General features: G+C 42.2%; 1 protein-coding gene across 1 annotated transcript in view; it reads left to right on the forward strand.

Moving 5' to 3' along the window:
- Nucleotides 1–24518, forward strand: part of LOC140203292 (cadherin-related family member 3-like) — a 76878-nt gene that overhangs the window by 15905 nt on the left and 36455 nt on the right. Inside the window, exons 4-9 of the mRNA XM_072269305.1 lie at nt 609–703; nt 3190–3287; nt 4077–4181; nt 4930–5078; nt 8568–8757; nt 21514–21679. Of these exons, the coding sequence (XP_072125406.1) occupies nt 609–703; nt 3190–3287; nt 4077–4181; nt 4930–5078; nt 8568–8757; nt 21514–21679 (803 nt within the window). The remainder of the gene's footprint in view (nt 1–608; nt 704–3189; nt 3288–4076; nt 4182–4929; nt 5079–8567; nt 8758–21513; nt 21680–24518) is intronic.

Genomic DNA, 24518 nt, shown 5'->3' on the forward strand with positions numbered 1-24518 from the left:
GCCAGCCCTGTGGCACTCAACACTCAATCCAAGGCTGGAACTTAATTGTGCTGAGCAACGCCCTTTGAATTGGGTGCCAATCTGAACAGAAACTGGCAAGTAGGTCTTTACACACACAAGAGAAATATTGGAAATCTAAGCAACACACACACACACACAATGCTGGAGGAACTCAGCAGGCCAGGCAGCATCTATGGGAAAGAGTACAGTCGACGTTTCGAGCTGAGACCCTTCATCAGGACTGGTCTTTAATTTTAATTAATATAGTCATTGAGTCAGTATTAATTTTAACTAGATGTTTATAATTAATCTATGTTAGTTTAGATTTTAAATGAGTTTATTACAAATAATTTGTTGAATCATTTCAAACTGTTTTAACTGCTTAGTTGTGCCTGATCTGTCACCTGATGCCCCATTGAGACATGCTAACCGCTCTACCTCCAGGAATGGCTGCAGTAGTGAAATCCGGAGCTGAATTTACCCCTGGACGACTGCAAAAGGTTATGTCAGCTACAGAAATCGTTTGAGGAGGGGTGGTGAGGGCAAATCAAGCACCATGAAACCGAGAAACATGTCAGTGTGTTCACTTGTCCTCTGTTAATTTGCAGTTGTGTACGTTGACTTTCCTGAGAATTTAGCAGTTGGCACGATGATATATGAGGTTCAAGCAACGGATCCTGACCAAGATGATGATGTTCTCTCTGTAAGTCATTTCCAAGACAGTTAGAAGTGAATTCCAAAAAAGAGAAGCCTTGTTTTTTTTATATACATTGAAGTTGGGGATCTGAAGTTGAGATGTAGATTACCATCAGATACAAGTTCCACTGTGTGACAACTTAGAGTCATGGAGTTACAGAACACTACAGCACAGAAACAGGCCCTTTGGCCCATCTAATCCATGCTGAACTATTAATCTGCCTAGTCCCATTGACATGCACCTGGACCACAGCCCCCCATACCCCTCCCATACATGTACTTATTCAAATCTCTCTTAAATGTTGAAATCCATCACCTCCGCTGGCAGCTTGTTGTACACTCTCACCGCCCTTTGAATGAAAATGTTCCCACTCATGTTCCCCTTAAACATTTCACCTTTCACCATTATCCTATGACCTCTCATTCTAGTCTCATCCAACCTCAGTGGAAAAGTCAGCATGCATTTACCCTATCTATAATCCCTCTTAATTTTGTTTATACTTTTACAATCTTACACTCCAAGCCCAGGAGCAGTGGGAAAGGAAAGCTATGTCAACTGGACTTAACACCACCTGAACACCTGGATGGATTGTACACCATGCTACCTTTCTCAGTAAAGATTCCTGTCTGATTTCTCCAACCACCTTCTCCACCACCCCTAAAGAATGGAAAACCAGGGTGATTTGTTTCACCACTAATGTAGTCATTACTTTCCCTGTACGGTGAGGCTCAACGCTAGGTTACATCTGCCGTCTGTGATTCAGGAAACTCCTTAATACAAAGGGCAGGTCTTGTTAGCTGAAAGCAGAGTGCCTATTTTGCTGGGCAGAATTATTCAGGAATCCAGCAGCAAGGCCTGATCAGCATCAGAGTCTCTGGCAGAGCACTTACATCTCCTCCAAGACTATTGACAGGCATAACAATGCCCCAGCTTAGCTGGAAATAAAAGCTGGTAGAATTTTTGTCTTTAAATGTCCCTGAATCTCATATATTTATCAACATCTTTGCTATTCCGTTGGATTCATCAGCCGCGTGGAGAGGAGAAGCCAGCTGCATGGGCAAACACTTGCTCTCCAGATCGTACTGTCCTGGTTTGCATACTGGCTCGTCTATGACAGCAAGGCGCGACATCCAGAATCTGAATCAGAATCAGGTTTATTATCACCAGTACGTGACGTGAAATTTGTTAACTTAGCAGCAGCAGTTCAATGCAATACATAATCTAGCAGAGAGAGAAAAATAATAATTATTATAATAAATAAAATAAAACATAGTAAATCAATTACGTATATTGAATAGATTATTAAAAATGTGCAATAACAGAAATACTCTATGTTAAAAAAGTGAAGTAGTGCCCAAGCTTCAAAGTCCATTCAGGAATCGGATGGCAGAGGGGAAGAAGCTGTTCCTGAATTGCTGAGTGTGTGCCTTCAGGCTTCTGTATCTCCTACCTGATAGTAACAGTGAGAAAAGTGCATGCCCTGGGTGCTGGAGGTCTTTAATAATGGATGCTGCCTTTCTGAGACACCGCTCCCTAAAGATGTCCTGGGTACTTTGTAGGCTAGTGCCCAAGATGGAGCTGACTAGATTTACAACCTCCTGCAGCATCTTTCCGTCCTGTGCAGTAGCCCCTCCATACCAGATAGTGATACAGCCTGTCAGAATGCTGTCCACGGTACACCTATAGAAGTTTTTGTGAGTATTTGTTGACATGCCAAATTGCTTCAAAGTCCTAATAAGGTATAGCCGCTGTCTTGCCTTCAATATGATTACATCAATATGTTGGGACCAGGTTAGATCCTCAGAGATCTTGACACCCAGGAACTTGAAGCTGCTCACTCTCTCCACTTCTGATCCCTCTATGAGCATTGGTATGTGTTCCTCCGTCTTATCCTTCCAGAAGTCCACAATCAGCTCTTTCATCTTACTGATGTTGAGTGCCAGGTTGTTGCTGCTGCACCATTTCACTAGTTGGCATATCTCACTACTGTACGCCCTCTCGTCACCACCTGAGATTCTACCAATAATGGTTGTATTATCTCAACCAACAAATTGCAGGAAAAGCAGGGTTTCCATTCTATTCTGTGTCATACTATCAGAAAATTGCCAAGGCCAGGAGGACTTCTGCAAGCTTTCACAGCTCAGAGCAACCCCACTGCAATCTCTCACCCTCCACAATGTCTCATTGTAGTGAATTACATGTATACAGGCATAACTTCTATGTGTACAAAATGTCCACTCAGTTCCATTTCAATGTGCTAAGGCCAGCCACAGTATGATTCACAGTGACATCAATTCAATGATCACATGAATTCTGTGAGTCCCCCACACTGGGTCAAACAGACTCACGGTTTAATTACACAATGTAGTCCCAGCTTCTGTTTTCTAAAGTTATCCCATCTTCTCATTATCTATTTTTATATTTTTGGAAAATATTCCAGGGTATTTTTGGTTCAATACATAAAGTAATTGAGTGTTTTGGGTTTATTTCAGTATTCAGTCAATTCCTCTCTGGTTATCGTTAACCGTAGTGGAAAAAATGGGGCAATTCTTGCCGCAAAATCATTTGATTATGAGAAAGATCTGCACAGGTAATGAGTCTTTCTCTTTCTCTTTATCAGTTGATGTTTTGTGTTAGTTAAGTTGTATTTTACACTGAAATAACTGTCACGGGCCGAATCAAAGGAGGCGATGAATAAAACATGACTCATGTGAGATTAGTATAAATCTGTGTTTAATGGCCAATGCAAACATGGTGGGATGAAGAGCCTGTTTCAACTTTACAGGAATTTTTTAACACTACAAGAATCTGACCTTAGTTGCTGAAACATTTGTCCATGCCTAGGTTACACTGAGACATGATGATTCCGGTTGACTTCTAGCCAGCCTCCTCATTCTACTGTGGGGAGCCAAAGGTTAATGTAATGTCATCCTGTCCATCCTAGACATGTTCTTGCTGACCTTCATTGCTTAAGTCATGTATCAGTTTTAAAGTTCTCACTTTGTTTTCAAATCTCTCCATGGCCCTCCACTCACTTCACTACCTCAATCTCATCAAACTCCAAAAATATTCATTCTTCCAATTCAGTCTTCTTCTTCACCCCCCAGAGAAGAATTCCACCACTGCCATGTATACTTTCAGCTGCTGAGGACGTGACCATTCCCAACGTATCTTCATTCCATATCTTTACTTTTCCCTCTTTGACTTTCCTGAATATCCCCAGTTCTATGATCAAACTTTTTGTCATTTTGACTTAATTGCTTTGTCAAAAATTGTTTGATAATTCTCTTGTGAAACTCATGGGATTCTATACAGTGCTAAAGGAACTACAAATTGTTCTGTTATTGAATATCAGCTTTATTGCTTTATATTTCTACAGCTTCAGTGTGATAGTCACAGTAAAGGATGCAACAGGTAACAGCATCACAGGGATTATTGTGGTGAATTTAATTAACGTGAACGACAACTGGCCAGTCTTTAAGCAGTAAGTACTCATTTTTTACTTTTTCTGATGGTATTCGCCAGTAGCATGCGTTCGAGCAGAATTGGCTATGTGAAAGGCAACTTTGAAAATAAAAGTTCAAACAATAAAATATGAAACAAGAAAACATCAGTTTGCCTGGTTTATTCAACATGTGAAAAGTGAGTAATTGCAACAGGTTCTGAAGAATTAGTTCCAAAACTTTTAAAACAGTCACTATTCTTTCATCTTAATATTAATGTGTTATAGAGGTATGTGTCATATCTTCAATTGCCATTTTCTTTTGGACTTCCATTAGTAAAAAAATAACATCCTTGTATAATGACCCATAGACTCTGGAGGGCCATTCTCTTGAATATGGATTGATATGAACAAGTGGCTTACTATGCAGATCAGACATTTTCAGAGGAGACTTAAGTCAGCCACATCAGTGTACCAACCTTCCTATCACATCTTGTTAGATTTTATAACAGTTTGGCAAACCAGATACCAGCCCTTCATTTCTAATTTTTAAAAATGTTCAAGAAATTACTCAAAATTATTCAATCTTCAGGCTGTGATTTGAGCTCTAGTTCATTAATCTCATGACATTAGCAAAACAACTTGGCTTTTTTTTCATCTGCAGTTGCTGAAGAAAATGTGCTAGAGCAAATATCTTACATGATGCTTTGGGTCGAGCCTCAGCAGATAAGCTAATTGGTTTTGCTGAATTGTATGTGCCAGTTGCCTTGTCACATTTGTATTGTTCCAGAAATAAAACAATATTCAATGTTTTGGAAGAAAAGCCGCCAAATTCAGTTATCGGAAAGGTTACTGCCTATGATCCTGATGATGATGGTACAGCAGTCAGCTTGATTTATTTTATGAGTACTCCAAACCAATACTTTACCATTAACTCAGGTATGGAAACTGTAGAAACATTTACTACCCACAAGGAAGCCTTTTGTATCGGTGTCAGAACTACCCAACCTAACTTCCCTTCCCAGCTTCAGCCATACTGTCTTCAGGGGATTCTAGACTTTCCACTCTATTTCTTTGCAAGAATTTTGTCTTGAATCCTCTCTATGAAACTCTTCCACTGCCCTGAGACTCTCAAGAAACCGGTCCTTGTCTACTTTTGCCAACTCACTTTGCAGCGGAGTAAAATCAACTTAATCCCAAATGAAAATCTTTACTTTTCTTTTTCCTTCGTTCCTTTCCTTAACTTTGTCAGGTCTTGCTGAATTATGATTAGAGGAATAAAGATTTTGCTGCAATTAAATAGGACCTTGATGAATTGAAATTATGAGTGCAGATTTGGTTTCCTTTCCTCAGTATGTACTTGCCATAGACAGAGCGCAACAAAGATTCACGGCTGATTCTGCCCCTCTGAAAGACAAGGACCCTCGGCTGAAATCAATCCAGAATCTAGCACTTCAAAAGTTGCCAACCACAAAATGTGATACCGTGCTTAGAAACCAGGAGGATAGTTTGAATTCTAAAATAAGAAATAGGACCTGCTTATACTGACATCCTTAGGCTGATTTTGTCCTTAAGTTGGAAATAGCATCACCCAATATGGAAACCATAACTCCAGCATTGTAATGAATTACATCAAAGGCAGATCAGAAAGTACAGTCCCGGAGAACTGAAAGATTGCAAATGTCACTCCTTGCTCCGAAGGGGGCAAGGAAGCAAAAAGGAAATTATAGACCTGTTAGCTTGACATCGGTGGTTGGGAAGTTGTTGGAGTCGATTGTCAAGGGTGAGGTTATGGAGTACCTGGAGGCATATGACAAGATAGGCAGAACTCAGCATGGTTTCCTTGAAGGAAAATCCTACCTGACAAACCTATTGCAATTTTTTGAGGAAATTACAAGTAGGCTAGACAAGGGAGATGCAGTGGATGTTGTATATTTGGATTTTCAGAAGGCCTTTGACAAGGTGCTGCACATGAGGCTGCTAAACAAGATAAAAGCCCATGGAATTATGGGAAAGTTACATACATGGATAGAGCGATGGCTAATTGGCAGGAAACAGAGAGTGGGAATAAAGGGATCCCACTCTGGTTGGCTGCCGGTTACCAGTGGTGTTCCACAGGGGTCTGTGTTAAGGCCGTTTCTTTTTACATTGTACATCAACGATTTGGATTATGGAATAGGTGGCTTTGTGGCTAAGTTTGCTGATGATACAAAGATAGGTGGAGGGGCCGGTAGTGCTGAGGAAACAGAGAGTCTGCAGAGAGACTTGGATAGATTGGGAGAATGGGCAAAGAAGTGGCAAATGAAATACAATGTTGGAAAGTGTATAGTCATGTACTTTGGTAGAAAAAATAAATGGGCAGACTATTATTTAAATGGGGAGAGAATTCAAAGTTCTGAGATGCAACAGGACTTGGGAGTCCTCGTGCGGGATACCCTTAAGGTTAACCTCCAGGTTGAGTGAGTGGTGAAGAAGGCGAATGCAATGTTGGCATTCATTTCTAGAGGAATAGAGTATAGGAGCAGGGATGTGATGTTGAGGATCTATAAGGCACTGGTAAGACCTCACTTGGAGTACTGTGTGCAGTTTTGTGCTCCTTATTTAAGAAAGGATGTGCTGACATTGGAGAGTGTTCAGAGAAGATTCACTAGAATGATCCGGGAATGAAAGGGTTAACATATGAGGAACGTTTGTCTGCTCTTGGACTGTACTCCTTGGAGTTTAGAAGAATGAGGGGGGACCTCATAGAAACATTTGGAATGTTGAAAGGCATGGACAGAGTGGATGTGGCAAAGTTGTTTCCCATGGTGGGGGAGTCTAGTACGAGAGGGCATGACTTAAGGATTGAAGGGCGCTCATTCAAAACAGCTGCGAAGACATTTTTTTAGCCAGAGGGTGGTGAATCTGTGGAATTTGTTGCCACGGGCGGCAGTGGAGGCCAAGTCATTGGGTGTATTTAAGGCAGAGATTGACAGGTATCTGAGTAGCCAGGGCACCAAAGGTTATGGTGAGAAGGCAGGGGAGTGGAACTAAATGGGAGAATGGATCAGCTCATGATGAAATGGCGGAGCAGACTCGATGGGCCGAATGTCTGACTTCTGCTCCTTTGTCTTATGGTCTTATGGACTTACTAAGGGGCAAAGGGGAGATGGAGAGAGAGAACTACTTCTGCCGTTTGGAGGAACATTGGACTTCTGAACTCAATAAAATTACAACCGCTTACTCGTATATATGGGTTTCTATCAGCCATTCATAACCTGAGGACAATCTGCATCATTCAGCTGCTGAATAAGTCTTCAGCAATCCATTAATTTATCCTTTCGCTTTCACTTCTTTTGTCAATTTTTGACCAAATTAATAAAATTATATCTTCTTCTCTGCTCCCCGGACAGAGAAGGTATCTCATAAAGAAGTGACAAATCAATCTTGCTTTTACATTACAGTGAAAAATTGTGTAACATCGAAACACATTCAAATCTAAACACCTAATGCACATAGATTTTAATAACACTTTATCATGTGTATTTTGTGTGACTCAGAAATAACTCTTGACAACTTCAAAAGCACAACAAAGGAACATTAGAAAACTTAAATAGTTCTTCACTCATTGTTAGTTACTAAAATGACAGAACTACATTTTAAAAGGTCACATCTTTCCAAATGCAAGACTGGCATAAATAAAGGAATCATGGCTGTTGCAGAAAGAACATGCAGCAAAGAAACTGTTCATTTCAATTTTTAACTGCACTGGTCTTTACACACCACAGAATATTTCATCCCAATCTTTAGGCATATCTGACTATCCTGTTTTTCATCCAAGCACTTATCTAGTTTCCTGTGTTTTATTTTGGAAAGTGCTGAAGCTGGTTATGTCATTTATTTCCACAGTAATGATTCTAATCACTGACTAAAAGTTTTACCTTATGCCCCTAGTGGATTTATTGCTAACCCTGATCATTCTCTCCACAGTTATGCTGCTCACTTCATTCACAGTCTGAAAGATCCCTATTCAATAACATTTAAGCCTCTTCCCTAAAGAGAATAATCACAAAGCTGTTTTATTTTAAATGGATAGTTCTTAGTTTTGCCCCAACCTCAAACAACATGTCTAGTATTTTCTGCAATGTCCCTTTATATTCGCCAACAGAGAGGCACTTTTCTCCTTCATTTCTTGAATTGGACTGATACCTTGCTGGAATATACAGTAGTTTCATTAGGACCCACAGCTCTTTTATAATCCATTGGCATTTGATATTGTGGGATTGATTCTCTCATGAGGGAGGAGGGGGAAGGGAATAGAGAACAGTTGGGAGTTGAGTTCCTTTCCTAAAGCTCTAACGGATGTTGGTTCTTATTAATTTTCTGCAGCAGTCCAGAATTTATAAAGCAAGATACTTGAAGTGTGGTATAATTGCCTTTGTATTGCAGTTACAGGAGAGCTGATTGTATCAGCAATAATCGATCGAGATAATGGACCTTTCAGAAATGCTCCAACGCAAGAGTTTGAAATTGCTGCTAAAGACCATCCTTCTCAAGGGCATACAGCCTCAATGATCATTATAGTCAACATAATAGATGTCAATGATAATCAACCCTTCTGTTTCCCACGTATGCACAGGTAAGGTGTGAACTAATTCCTTTGTTACTGAAAACTAGAAGCTACAAGTGTTCCACAGGATAAAAATAGTTCCCATTATATGATAGGAGCTGGTTATTTATAGAGAAGATTTGTTCTATCTATCTGTGTGAAAAATAAGAGTGAATTTTCAGCTGATGATTTGTAAAATACTTATTTTCCAGTTCAATTATTGAAAGGGATAGCATATAGGGCAAGGTATGAAGGAATGGTGCTGAATGCCTGTAATTGGCACACACAAAATATGGAAGAACACATGGATTTTTTTTAGATTTAAATGCCTTCAAAGTACCCTTCCCAATAGCATCCAGAGTGAGGTGATATCAGATCATGAAGCATGCTAGTAATGAGAATTCAGCCCCTGGGACATGTCATCCTAATTATTGGGCAATTAGGCATGCTCTGTCCTCGTCACATAACAATATGTCGTACTGAGGAGGTTGCAGCAGTTATTTAAATTAACTCCACCTTATGCCATCTGAGAGCCAGACATATATTCCTGTCATTCAATCCACCAGCTGACAGCCTTTCATCCACATTAAATCTTTGAGTTGTGCATGAGCAGTCATGTCTCGTTGCAGACTGGGTGCAGCTTCAGTCTTTGAACGGCTGTCGATGGCACTACTGGGCATCCAAGACAATGTGATGCTGCTGTCAAGAGGTAGTTGCTAGTGGAACTGGATTACAGGAGAATGTGTTTACAAATGGTAACAACATACAACAAATACAGCTCAAGATAATTCTGACAAGTAACTTTCAATATCAATTAAGAGAAAAATATTTACAGAACATTTACCCAAAGGCAGAACTTTGAATATTTGCAGTTGATAACTGTTTTGCACTTTTCCCACTATTTATTCCTGGATTATAGGAGAAACTGTGTGGCACATGGCCAAGTGGTTAGGGTGTTGGGCTCACGATCTGAAGGTTGTGGATTCAAGTCTTGGCCAAGGCAGCGTGTTGTGTCTTTGAGCAAGGCACTAAATCACACACTGCTCCAGTCCACCCAGCTGAGAATGGGTACTGGCAAATGCTGGGGGTTAACCTCGCGATAGACTGGCGTCCTATCCCGGGGGGGGGGGGGTGTGGGAGTCTCGTACTCTCAGTCGCTTCATGCCACAGAAACCGGCATAAGCACTGGCCTGATGGGTCACAAAGGCTCGGGACAGACTTTAACTTAACTTTTTATAAGAGAAACTATCAGTCAAGTCCAAGAACCAGCCACGGGATACTGTACAGACCCTCCCATGGGATAGAGTTTCTGCTTGACATCACTGGTGTATGTTAGTGCCACTAACCCAACAATGTCTGGGATTAAGACTGCATCTTTGGAAACAGAATATTTTTGGATTGAAGCATTCAACATTTAGCATGTTAAGAGTAAAGGCTGCTGTTTAACAGAGGTCATTGAAACTGTAATGTACAGTGCTAACTCTGACACAGCAAAGGCTGCGTAATTTCCATTACCCCTGCAATGCGCTTCTATCAGAAATTATTCAGATTTTGGAATTTGAAGGAGAATGGCACTTAGTCCTGGAGTACCACTAGTATCCTACCTCTATTCGAAGGATCAGATTGGCAAAGTAAAGGTGACAATTGTGACCTGATTAGATTTCACACACTTTACAGATCACAGAGAATGAAAAAGAAAACTCAATGAAATACATGCAGAGCAAGAAACTCACATTTGTAGGACAAATATTTTGAGTCAGTGCATTTTGCCCAGAGCTTGGGGATTCACCTTAGCTTCCATCTCTTGATTCTCCTCAGCTGTGGTCAGTATTCACCTGTGCCCCTCCTCGAAACTCATCTTTGATGCATCCACAAGAGCTTGCATTTGTTGGACTGAGAGATGACTATTGCTGTTAGATGTTCAGTTCAGGACACACTGTGCCCTTCATCATTGCAGTAGCATTAAGAAAGAAAACTTCCATTGTTGTCTTTTTTAAAATTTCCAGTCCTATCTTGTAGATTTCCAATGGTAAAGAGGCAGAATGAGAACAAAAAAAAGGAATGAAATTGTGTGAAATTGTGAGACCTTCCCATCACTATCATTATTATTATCCATAGGTCTTAAATACACAAGGCCCTTTTGTTCCACACGTATGTTATGTGCAGGACTGTTCCTCAAGTTCACACAAAGCATACACACAGCAGCCATTTTATTGGGTACACTTGTTTATTAATGCAGATATCTAATCAACCAATCATGGGGCAGCTACTCAATATATTAAGGCATGCAGACATGGTCAAAAGCAAACATCAGAACAGGGAAGGAATGTGATTGAAGTGACTTTGAGCGTGGAATGATTGTTGGTGCCAGATGGGATGGTTTGAGTATCTCAAGAACTGCTGATATCCTGAGATTTTCACATGTGACAGTATTTAAAGTTTACAGAGAATAACATGAAAAAAAACATCTGGTGAGCAGCAGCTCTGTGGACAAAAACACACAGCTAATGATAGTGTCATGGTCCGGTCCGTGAAGTCTGCGTTCCGGTTCACGATCTGGTCTGTGGACTCCGGACTCCAGGTCTTCTGGCTGTCCCTTGTTTCAGCTGGGCTTAATGATAGGCACCTGATGCTCGTCTTGGGGCTGGGAATATAAGTGGCCCTGGGTTTGAGTGTGGTTGCTAGAGGGGAAGAGCATAAATCAACAGTGGCAGTAGTATTGGGATAGAGCAATAAAAGGAAGACATTTACATTCAATTCAGAACAGAGTAGATATGGGAAGAAGTAGAGGAGTAAAGCGGAAGGAGCGAGTAATTATAAGTAGACTGTGAATTGGGCACAGCAACCTTAATGGCACTCTGGCCATCATAAATAAGCATGCAACAGGTTTTTGTGATCTATCTCAGGAGACTGAAACAGTACAGCATATCCTTATCTCATGCTGGAAATTTGCACAGGAAAGGCAACAAATGTTACAACAATTATGCAAAATAGGACTGGTAGAGAACAGTGTTAAAGGTTTATTGGAATGTGGAGAGAGTGATCAGGGGAGGAAGTGGTTGTTTAGTTTTTTAAGGGTGAAGGGACTGGAAAGATGGCTTTAAAGTGAATGAATGATGATGGACAATAAATCCTGAAGATGGCAGTAATGCAACAGTGTGGATACCAACTGCCGTAAAAACTCGAAGAAGAAGAAGTGTGGTTGCCGGTTTGTCTTGTCAATATCCTGTCCTTGCCTCTGTGGGGTAAGTCAAGCTGACTTTGCTGTTACCCTGAGACTGGACTCTTCCCTTCTCTTCACCCTCTGCATGAAGCCTTGGCCTGAAGACTTGCCTGCAACCTCGCCTATGTCCTCGCCTGTATTGCTGTGAAGTTCTACTGCTGGAGCAAGACCGGAGCCTTGCTGCGTCTAGATAAAGAACTATCTATCATTGTTTGGAACTGTCTCTGTCCATGCCTTTACTAGGTAGGTCTGGCTGTTTGCCGCTACCTAGTGTTAGGAACCATCTCATCGCGTTCAGCATTCTGTGCAGAGCCCCGGCCCTAAGTCCTGTTCATAAGGAGGGGTCACGGCTCTGTGTTCCTGTCTCTCAAGTCCAAGGCTCTGCGTTCCTGCTCTCTCTTGACCAAGGCTCTGCGTCCCTGCTCTCGTCCTGTCCATGTTCCTCGTCCTGCCCTGGAGTTCCCTCGTCCTGCCCAGGAGTCTCTCGTTCTGTCCTGTAGCCTCACCTAGTCCTGTCTCCCAAGACCACGTCATGTCTTCGTCTAGTTCCGGAGTTCAAGCCCGAGTCAAGACCCAGGTTCTGGGTCCTTGTCCGGTCTCAGGCTTGGAGTCTGAACCCAAGCTTCATCACGTCCTCGCCTCGAAGTACCCAAGCCTCGAGGAACCCAAGCCGTATCCAGTCCTGTAGCCACGTCATGTCCTCGCCTAGTTCCAGGATCCGCGCCTGAGTCAAGACCCAAGTTCTGGGTCCTTGTCCTGTCCCTGGCTTGGAGTCCAAGCCCAGGCTCCTAGTTCCCAGTTCCTAGTCCTGGTCCTGCTTGCCTAGCCAATGTCCTAGCCCAAGTCTGTGTTCTTATCCCAGCTCTTTCTCCTAGTTCACGTCCCTAACTCTAGTCTCTAGTCCTGTCCTGTTCCTAGTACTTCAGTGTCTGTGCCTTGCAGTTGGGTCTACCACCTCAGTAATGTCCCCTTTATGACAGCTAGAGAGAGGAGAATAGCCACATTGACTCTAGCTGAGTGGAAGGCAACAGTAACTCAAATAACTACACATTACAACAGTGATGTGCAGAAGAGTATCTCTGAATGCACAACGCATAGAACTGAAGTGGGTGGGCTACCGCAGCAGAAGACCATGCCAGGCTCCACTTCTGTACCTAATAAAGTGGCCACTGAGTGCATAGCTATATATTTTAACAAAGAAACAACATAAAAATACTAGAAAGGTAAACCTGTTAAACAGCATAATTTGAAAATTCAGGTGTGCCTCCTTCACTGGAAATGGTGATAGGCAGAGAGTTTACAGAAAGGAATAATCAGTCATTTGAAGATCTATAAGTAGACAGATCAGCTCTGCATTTCCAACATATTCTGTTTTTTTGTTTAAATATCTGTAACTTGTATCTGTTTACTTTGGATTGAAGAGGGACAGTTTGGGTGCAAAGAAGATTTGAACAGGTGTGTGGCACTCAGATTCCTCACCCCAGTGGCTTCTATCAAGTATTCCAAAAACACAGGCATGCTGCCAACTTGTTTCATGTTCCCAGTATGCAAACTTTAATGGGCAATGATGCACAGGCAGTTGTGTGGCAGAAACACAAAGTCCTTGCCAAAATAAGCATGCCTGTGTGTGTACAAAGTAGGTGAACAGTTGTTAAATGAAGCTTGATTTGTGGTGCTACACCAGTACTGTTGTCATGAGGACAAACTGTGTAGTCAGAATGCTGCCTGATGATGGGGTTGGGGGTTGGGGGTTGGGGGTTGGGGGTTGGGGGGAGAACTTGGGTGTCATTTATTTGCTCCAGGTATAGGCTTAGGAAGCATGTAAAGCATGTACTGTGGCAGTAGTTAGGGCAATCACACATTTTCTCTCTTAAATACACACAATTATATACATCTGAAGATTCAGAATCAGGTTTAATATCATCAGCATATGTCGTGAAATTCACTAACTTTACAGCAGCAGTACAATGCAATACATGATAAATAAGTATAAAGAAGAGAGTATGGAATTGCCGTAAGTATAAATATGTCTATTAAATAGTTAAGTTAAAAATAAGTAGTGCAAAAAAACAGGACTAAAAGAAGTAGAGAGGTAGAGTTCATGGGTTCAATGTCCCATTTAGGAATTGGATGGCAGAGGGGAAGAAGCTGTTCCTGAATCGCTGAGTGTGTGCCTTCAGGCTTCTATACTCTGCCCTGGCAGTAACAATGGGAAGAGGGCGTGTCTTGGGTGATGGGGGTCCCTAATGATGGACGCTGCCTTTCTAAGGCACTGCTCCTTGAAAGTGTCTTGGATACTTCAGAGGTTTGTACCCCGTGATGAGCTGACTAATTTTACAAGTTTCTGCAACTCGCTTCAATCTTGTGCAGAACCCCCATGCCACTCAGTGATGCAGCTAGCCAGAACGCTCTCCATGGAACATTTAGAGAAAATTTCTGGTGTTTTAGTTGACAAACCAAATCTCCTCAAACTTTGAATAACATATAACCGCTGTCTTACCTTCTGCATAGCTGCATCAATATGTCGTGTCCAGGTTAGGTCCCCAGAGATACTGACACCCAGGAACTTGAAATTGCTCACTCGCTCCATTTCTGATCCCTCTATGAGAATAGGTCTGTGTTCCCTTGTCTTATCCTTTCCGAAGTCTACAATCAGCTCTTTGGTTTTACTGACATTGAATGCACAGTTATTGCAATGACACCACTCAGCTAACTGGTATACCTTGCCACTGTTATGCCCTTTCATCACCATCTGAAATTCTGTCAACAATGGTTGTATCGTCAGTAAATTTATACCTGTAGATGGTGTTTGAGCTGTGCCTAGCCACATAGTCGTAGGTGTAGAGAGAGTAGAGCAGTGGGCTAAGCACACACTCCTGTGGTGCGCTGGTGTTGATTGTCATTGAGGTGGGATGTTATTTTCCATCTGCACAGATTGTGGTCTTCCAGTTAGAAAGTCAAGGATTCAGTTGCAGAGGGAGGTACAGAGGCTTAGGTTCTGAAGCTTTCCAATCAGGACTGTAGGAATGATAGTGTTAAATGCTGAGTCAATAAATAGCATCCTGACATAGGTGTTTGCAATGTCCAGGAGATCCAAGGCTGCATGGAGAGCTTTTGAGATTGCATTTGCTGTAGACCTATTGTGGCGATAGGAAAATTGCAGTGGGTCCAGGTCCTTCCTGAGACAGGTGTTGATTCTAGCCGCCCTCTCAAAGCATTTCACCACTGTAGATAAGAGTGCTGCTGGACGATAATCATTGAGGCAGCTCACACTGCTCTTCTTGGGCACTGGTATAATTGTTGCCCTTTCGAAGTAGGTGGGAATTTCCAACCATAGTGAAGAAAAATTGAAGATGTCTTTGAATACCCCTGCTAGTTGGTTAACACAGGTTTTCAGAGCCTTACCAGATACTCCCATTGGGCCCTGCTGCCTTGTGAGGATTCACCCTTTTGAAAGACAGCCTGACATCAGCCTCCAAGACAGAGATCACGGGGTCACTGGCTGCTGCAGGAGTCCTCATGACAGTGGTTTTATTCTCCTTTTCAAAGTGAGCATAAAAGGCATTGAGCTCAGCTGGTAGTGAGGCGTCACTGCCGTTCACGATGTTGGGTTTTGCTTTGTAGGAAGTAATGGCCTGCAAATCCTGCCAGAGTTGACATGCATCCAATGTCGCCTCCAACCTCTCTCAGAACTGTTTCCTGGCTCTTGAAATAGACTTCCATAAGTCATACCTGGTTTTCTGGTATAGACCTGGGTCACCAGACTTAAATGCCACAGATCTAGCCCTCAGCAGACTACGAAACTCCTGGTTCATCCATGGCTTTTGGTTTGGGAGTGTACAGTAAGTTTTCATAGGCACACACTTATCCATACAGGTTTTAATGAAGTTGGTGACAATTGCGACATACTCATCCAAACTCGAAGATGAGTCCCTGAATACAGTCCAGTCCACCGATTCAAAGCAGTCCTGTAAGTGCTCCTGTGCCTTCCTGGTCCATATCTTTTGGTCCTGGTACTGGTGCTTCAGTTTTTGTTTGCCTTTATCCAAATGGTATTGTCCTCTGCAGCCAACCACTTGAAAAGAGTTTCTAAGGCTGCAAAGCCAAAACAAAATCAAGTTTTGCTGTGAGATAGCCATTCATCCATTTGCCACAGCAGGAGGACTTAAGGAATTTCAAGATGTCTTTTAAACATTATGGCTTGGGCCAGTCCATCTCATTGTTCCTTAATATGCCAGTAAATATTGATTTGCTGACCTCAATTTCCAGTGGGAGGTCCACTCGAATGAATTCCAAGCACATGGCACAGAGCAGCTGTCGAGACACTTCAAATGCATCGTGTCATTAATTGATTCAAAAGAGGCAGCCAGGTTGTCAACTCTTTCCAGAATCAAAACTGCAACATGATAAAAAAAGAGATTGGAGCTACAAACAGATTCATTCATTGTGAAACAGCTACGACCGTAGCACATTACCATCTTGTGTTAATGCAAACTGTCAAACCAGATGCCAAAAGTGATTTTTTAATTCCACAATAGTTCACATCTCCCAAAAAAACAGAGCATAGGCATAAAATGTAATGAGTGGTGTACTATGAGGATCAGAGCTGAGGCCTTAACATTTAACAATTTCTATTAATAACTTGAATCTAGGCACTGAAAATAGCTCATGAACGCCCTAGTGACACTAAGCTAGGTAGCAAAGCAAGTTGTGGAGAGGAAGTCAGGAAGCCAAAGGGATACAGAAAGACAGGTGGGCAAAAATCTGGCATGCATGGGAGAATATGGGAAAATCTGACATTCACCTTGGTAGGAAAAATGAAAGAATATTACATAGGTGATGAGAGATTAGAAATTCTGAGATATAGAGGCATTTGAGTGGCCTGGAGCATCATTCACAAAAGGCTAGTACGCAGGTAAAGCAAGTGATTAGGAAAGCTAACAGTGTTCTCTTAATGCCAGAGGATTTGAAGTGCAAAAATAGGGAAGTTATGCCTCATTTATATTGGGAACTGGTGAGTCAACATATGGATTTGTATCTTGTTTGTTTGTATATTGGATTGGTCTTGTTCATTAGGCCTATTTCACAGGTTTACTATAGTAAGTCCTGAAATGTGTGGATTATCTTATGAGAAAGGCTGGACGGACTAGTCTAGTATCTCCTGAAGTTTAATAGTAACAGGGATGACTCATGTAATATCCTGAGGGTTCTTGGCAGGGTCGATGTGAAGATGCTTTCTCTTGCACAGTTTAAGGAGTTGCCTGTTAAAGACAGATGTGGAGAATTTATTTTCTTTCTCCCAGAGAGTCATGAGTTTTTGGAATTCTCTTTCTCAAGGGTAAAGGAAGCAGAATATTTGAAAAATTCTTAGCATGGACATAGATTGATTGTTGTATGCCAAACATAGAAACATAGAAAATAGGTGCAGGAGTAGGCCATTTGGCCCTTCGAGCCTGCACCGCCATTCAGTATGATCATGGCTGATCATCCAACTCAGAACCCTATACCTGTCTTCTCTCCATACCCCCTGATCCCTTTAGCCACAAGGGCCTTATCTAACTCCCTCTTAAATATAGCCAGTGAACCGGCCTCAACTGTTTCCTGTGGCAGAGAATTCTACAGATTCACCACTCTCTGTGTGAAGTAGTTTTTCCTCATCTCGGTCCTAAAAGGCTTCCCCTTTATCCTCAAACTTTGACCCCTCGTTCTGGACTTCCCCAACATCGGGAACAATCTTCCTGCATTTAGCCTGTCCAATCCCTTTAGAATTTTATACATTTCAATCAGATCCCCCCTCAATCTTCTAAATTCCAGAGAGTATAAGCCTAATCGATCCAGTCTTTCATCATATGAAGGTCCTGCCATCCCAGGAATCAATCTGGTGAACCTTCTTTGTACCCCCTCTATGGCAAGAATGTCTTTCCTCAGATTAGGGGACCAAAACTGCACACGGTACTCTTGGTGTGGTCTCACCAAGGCCTTGTACAACTGCAGTAGTACCTCCCTGCTCCTGTACTCGAATCCTCTTGCTATGAATGCCAGCATACCATTTGCCTTTTTCACCACCTGCTGTACCTGCATGCCCACTTTCAATGACTGGTGTATAATGACACCCAGGTCTCGTTGCACCTCCCCTTTTCCTAATCGGGCACCATTGAGATAATAATCTGTTTTCCTGTTCTTGCACCAAAGTGGATAACCTCACGTTTATCCACATTAAATTGCATCTGCCATGAATTTGCCCACTCACCTAACCTATCCAAGTCACCCTGCATCCTCTTAGCATCCTCCTCACAGCTAACACTGCCGCCCAGCTTCGTGTCATCCGCAAACTTGGAGATGCTGCATTTAATTCCCTCGTCTAAGTCATTAATATATATTGTAAACATCTGGGGTCCCAGCACTGAGCCTTGCGGCACCCCACTAGTCACGGCCTGCCATTCTGAAAAGGTCCCGTTTATTCCCACTCTTTGCTTCCTGTCTGCCAACCAATTCTCTATCCACATCAATACCATACCCCCAATACCGTGTGCTTTAAGTTTGCACACTAATCTCCTGTGTGGGACCTTGTCAAAAGTCTTTTGAAAATCCAAATATACCACATCCACTGGTTCTCCCCTATCCACTCTACTAGTTACATCCTCAAAAAATTCTATGAGAATCGTCAGACATGATTTTCCTTTCACAAATCCATGCTGACTTTGTCCGATGATTTCACCACTTTCCAAATGTGCTGTTATCACATCTTTGATAACTGACTCCAGCAGTTTCCCCACCACCGATGTCAGGCTTACCGGTCTATAATTCCCCGGTTTCTCTCTCCCTCCTTTTTCAAAAAGTGGGGTTACATTAGCCACCCTCCAATCCTCAGGAACTAATCCAGAATCTAAAGAGTTTTGAAAAATTATCACTAATGCGTCCACTATTTCTTGGGCTACTTCCTTAAGCAGACCATCTGGCCCTGGGGATTTATCTGCCTTCAATCCCTTCAATTTACCTAACACCACTTCTCTACTAACATGTATTTCCCTCAGTTCCTCCATCTCACTAGACCCTCGGTCCCCTACTATTTCCAGAAGATTATTTATGTCCTCCTTAGTGAAGACAGAACCAAAGTAGTTATTCAATTGGTCTGCCATGTCCTTGTTCCCCATGATCAATTCACCTGTTTCTGAATGTAAGGGACCTACATTTGTCTTAACCAATCTTTTTCTTTTCACATATCTATGAAAGCTTTTACAGTCAGTTTTTATGTTCCCTGCCAGCTTTCTCTCAGAATCTTTTTTCCCTTTCCTAATTAAGCCCTTTGTCCTCCTCCGCTGGACTCTGAATTTCTCCCAGTACTCAGGTAAGCCGCTTTTTCTGGCTAATATGTATGTTTCTTCTTTGGAATTGATACTATCCCTAATTTCCCTTGTCAGCCATGGGTGCACTACCTTCCCTGGTTTATTCTTTTGCCAAACTGGGATGAACAATTGTTGTAGTTCATCCATGCGATCTTTAAATGCTTTCCATTGCATAATTCACTGTCAACCCTTTAAGTATCATTTGCCAGTCTATCCTAGCTAATTCACGTCTCATACCTTCAAAGTTAACCTTCTTTAAGTTCAGAACCCTTGTTTCTGAATTAATTATATCACTCTCCATCTTAATGAAGAATTCCACCGTATTATGGTCACTCTTACCCAAGGGGCCGCGCACGACAAGATTGCTAACTAACCCTTCCTCATTGCTCAATACCCAGTCCAGAATGGCCTGCTCTCTAGTTGGTTCCTCGACATGTTGGTTCAGAAAACTATCCCACATACATTCCAAGAAATCCTCTTCCTCAGCACCCTTACCAATTTGGTTCACCCAGTCTATATGTAGATTGAAGTCACCCATTATAACTGCTGTTCCTTTATTGCACGCATTTCTAATTTCCTGTTTAGTGCCATCCCCAACCTCACTCCTACTGTTAGGTGGCCTGTACACAACTCCCACCAGTGTTTTCTGCCCCCTAGTGTTATGCAGCTCTACCCTTATCGACTCCACATCCTCCCAGCTAATGTCCTTCCTTTCTATTGCGTTAATCTCCTCTCTAACCAGCAATGCCACCCCACCTCCTTTTCTTTCATGTCTATCCCTCCTGAATATTGAATATCCCTGAATGTTGAGCTCCATCCTTGGTCACCCTGGAGCCATGTCTCTGTGATCCCAACTATATCATATTCATTGATAACAATCTCACATTCAATTCATCCACCTTGTTACGAATGCTCCTTGCATTGACACACAAAGCCTTCAGGCTTGCTTTTACAACACTCTTAGCCCTTATACAATTATGTTGAGAAGTGGCCCTTTTTGATTTTTGCCCTGGATTTGCCAGCCTGCCACTTTTAATTTTCACCTTACTACTTTTTGCTTCTACCCTCATTTTACACCCCTCTGAATCTCTGCACTTGTTCCCATCCCCCTGCCACATTAGTTTAAATCCTCCTGAACAACAGTAGCAAATGTTCCCCCTTGGACATTGGTTCCAGTCCAGCCCAGGTGAAGACCGTCCTGTTTGTACCAGTCCCACTTCCTCCAGAATCCTTCCCCCTTGCACCATTTTTCAGGCCATGTATTCATCTGAAATATCCTCCTATTTCTACTCTGACTAGCACGTGGCACTGGTAGTAATCCAGAGATTATTACCTTTGTGGTCCTACTTTTTAGTTTATCTCCTAACTCCCTAAATTCACCTTGTAGGACCTCATCCGTTTTTTACCTATATCGTTGGTACGTATGTGCACCACGACCACTGGCTGTTCACCCTCCCACTCCAGAATGTCCTGCAGCTGCTCAGAGACATCCTTGACCCTTGCACCAGGGAGGCAACATACCCTCCTGGAGTCTCGTTTGCAGCCACAGAAATGCCTATCTATTCCCCTTACAATCTAATCCCCTATCACTATCACTCTTCCACTCCTTTTCCTTCCCTCCTGTGCTGCAGAGCCACCCATGGTGCCATGAACTTGGCTGCGGCTGCCTTCCCCTGATGAGACATCTTCCCCCAACAGTATCCAAAACAGTATATCTGTTTAGGAGGGAGATGACCTCAGGAGACTCCTGCACTACCTGCCTACTGCTACGCTGTTTAGTGGTCAAGGGAATGAACGGTTAATGGAGATAAACCGGAATGTGGCGTTGAGGTTACAATCTGATCAACCATTATCTTACAGAATGGCAGAGAAGACTCAAGGAGCTGAGCAGCCTAGTCCTGCTCATAATTTGTACGTTTGTCGTTCTGTCCCTGAGAGGGCTTTCACCTGAGTTTCCAATCCATCGTTTTGAATTAATTAACAAGTCAATCTGAGTTTCATATTCTGTGGGAAATGTTATGATCTTTGTATATCACTGCAATTTCTGCCCATGTTCCCTTATGTCTGGCTACGTGATGTATTTAGTGACATCTATTCATGAGATATTATTTCAAAGTCAGCAAGGCCCAAGCTGGATATATATGATGCAAAGTCATAAGAATAATAAAATTAAGAGCTCTGTAAAAGAAACAACTTCTCATTTTGGACCTTGTTTAGCGTTCAGGTACCAGAAACAACTGAAAAGGGTACGGCAATTGTTACCTTATCCTGCAAAGATAACGACGTGGAGCTTGCAAACAACCAATTCACGACTTCACTTCAGCCTGGTCTCAGGGCTGGTGGAAAGTTTGCTTTGAATGGGAAGAATAGTACTACTATTGTGGTAAGACAGTTTCTCTTTTCAGTATGCATACTGGATAAAAGCCAAATCAGCGGCTCTCTCTAGATACAAATACCTTTTTCAGAATAAGTGAATCTTCAGGACACAGAAAAAAAAACTTTGATTTTATTAAAAGCAATCTTGCAGCATACCTGAAGGTTAGCTGCTAAGTACACCTAGTGTGGTGCTGAGATGGCCTGCAGGAATGTTGCATTAATGCATTTCAATCAAGAAAGTACAGGGACTGTATGACACTCTTTGGAGATTTATCAGGCTGATTTCAGGGATGAGAGGATTGTTCTGTGAAGAGAGACTAAACAAGTTAGATCTACAGTATATTCTTTAGAGTTTAGAGTTATAGAACACAGCAGCACTGAAACAGGCCCTTCAGCCCATCTAGTTTGTGCCAAACTATGATTCTGCCTAGTCCCATTAACCTGCTGTCCTGAACCATAGCTGTCCATACCCTTCCCGTCCATGTATTTATCCAAACTTCTCTTAAATGTTGAAATCAAACCCACATCCACCACTTCTGCTGGCAGCTCATTCCACACTCGCACCAGCCTCCGATTGAAGAAATCCCCCCTCACGTTCCTTGTAAATATTTAACCTTTCACCTTTAGCCCACAACCTCTAGTTCTAGTCTCACCCAACCTCAGTGGAAAAGACAGCTTGCATTTGCCCTATTTATACCGCTCATGATCTTGGATACCTTTGCCAAATCTCCCCTAATTCTCTATGCTCCAGGGAGTAAAGTCCCAACCTCTTCTATCTTTCCCTATAACTCAGGTCCTCAAATTCCAGCAACATCTGTGTAAGCTTTAGAATGAGCAGCGATCACATTGAGAACATAGGATGTTGAAGTGGAGTGTCAGAGCAGACACAGATATTTTCATTCATGCAGAATGCTTCATATGAGGAGTATTTCATTTAAAACCAATGTGTGCAGACATCTCTTCTTGCAGCCAGCTATGAATCTCTGGTGTTCTGTGCCACGAAGACTAGTTGTGGCTAGATGATTAACAGTGTTAAACTCTAACCTTTTTTTATGTCATGGACCCTTGCCATTAATCAAGGATTCTTTGGACCACAGGCTGGGAATCCCTGTGTTAGAGTGAGTTAGCAATGAGTTGCGGACAAACAAGTCATCGGTTGCAAAAACTAAAGGCTGAATAATGAATCCTAGTTCTTCTTTCTGTCTTTGTCATGCCTAACCATCCCAAATGCATTCTAGTATTTCTACTGTTTTGTTTCAGGCCGGCTGAGTGCAATGTTAAATTAGGCCAAAATGGGCCCCATTGTTTACCTTGGTCAAATCAGGGGTTGATGAGAATGTCATTGTTCACTTGTTAATTACGTGAGGCCAAGGAACAAATTTTGGTTACCAGTTTAATTTTGTTAAAAACAATTCTTTCACTCCATGAAAGGTCATGCCGCTGTGCTAGAAAGCTGAGGTTGGTAATTAGCCTGTTGGGCCCTAGAAAGTGAATATCTATCACATCCCCCTCTTGCTCAGCAAAGGCACCTAGCCCAGCTAGTGCTGATAGAAACTAAATTTGAGATTAGACTCCTGCCAAAACTCCTCTTGGGAGCAGATAAAGCACTCTTCCAATTGTTCCAGTAGGCTACTGGTACTGGAGGATTTCTCCTTGATGGAGGAGGACTTACAGGACTTCTCAGTGTAAGGGTTTCTAAGTGATTTCTTTTCAGTGTATTCTTTTAGTTAACCTCAGCTGCACACACTTCTGAAACATCAAAGGATCGTTAGCATCATTAATAACTTACAAACATATGACAACACACCAATGTTCATATTACATGTCCATTTTAATCCATCTTTAACATTTTTTTTTCACAGAGAGTTCTTGCTGTTTTCCTGATCCAATTTTGCATCACTGCCTTTGTTCATCTGGTCATCGGCACGGTACTGTAGTGGTTAGCACAATGCTGAGCCACCTGGCTTCAGTTTCTGCCACTGTTCGGATGGAGTTTGTACATTTCCCCCCTTCAACGTGTGGGCTTCCTCCAGGTGCCTCCCACAGTCCAAAGCCATATGGGTCAGTAGGTAAATTGGTCACAGCAAATTGTCTTGTGATTAGGCTAGGGTTAAATCGGGGTTGCTGGATGGCGTGGAAGGGCCGGAAGGGACTATTCCACGCTGTGTCTCGATAAGTAAAAAAATGAAGTCTTTCACTGAGCTGAAGATGTTCATTTCTTTTAGAGGAATGTTCACACTGCTTTGGATGCTGTGCACTATTTTATTCAGGTTTTCTGTAAATGAGATTTGTAAACAAGTTATCAATTGTGTATTGCTGGCTTCTTTTGCCTAAGGATTAGTACTTTAGTTATAGAAAATATTCATCAGTTACACAATTCAGCAGTATGCACATTGGGTGAAAACTTTTATAGAGGTAGGTTACCTTTACATGTATAGTGATGTAAGAAAGGATACAGTTCTCATGTGGAGGGGTTTTGTTTGTCATTTTAATTCTGAGTGACCAGAATAAGGTGTCAGTACATATGGGTCAGTTATGCCCCTCCCATGGAAGTGAACATCTTTTGGTGCACAGCGGCGTGGCATTCTGATACCAAGCATACCATCGCCATAAGTCTCTTCCCATTTTGATAATTCTGAACTTTGAATATGATTGTCCAGGCTCCACTCCCTCCCCCCCCCCCCCCAACTTTACTTTAAGGATTTTTCCTCACTGGGTAGCAGTCACACACCTTCCCAGCTTTTATGTTTTCCCAGAAAACTTTAACTGAGTAAGGGCTACCCAGTTTATCCTGTCAGATCATGGGATTTTGTCAACCCATTGTATAGATGGTCCTTGTAACATTA

The sequence above is a fragment of the Mobula birostris genome, chromosome 9 (genome assembly GCF_030028105.1).
Source record: "Mobula birostris isolate sMobBir1 chromosome 9, sMobBir1.hap1, whole genome shotgun sequence".
In the NCBI taxonomy this organism is placed as follows: Eukaryota; Metazoa; Chordata; class Chondrichthyes; order Myliobatiformes; family Myliobatidae; genus Mobula; species Mobula birostris.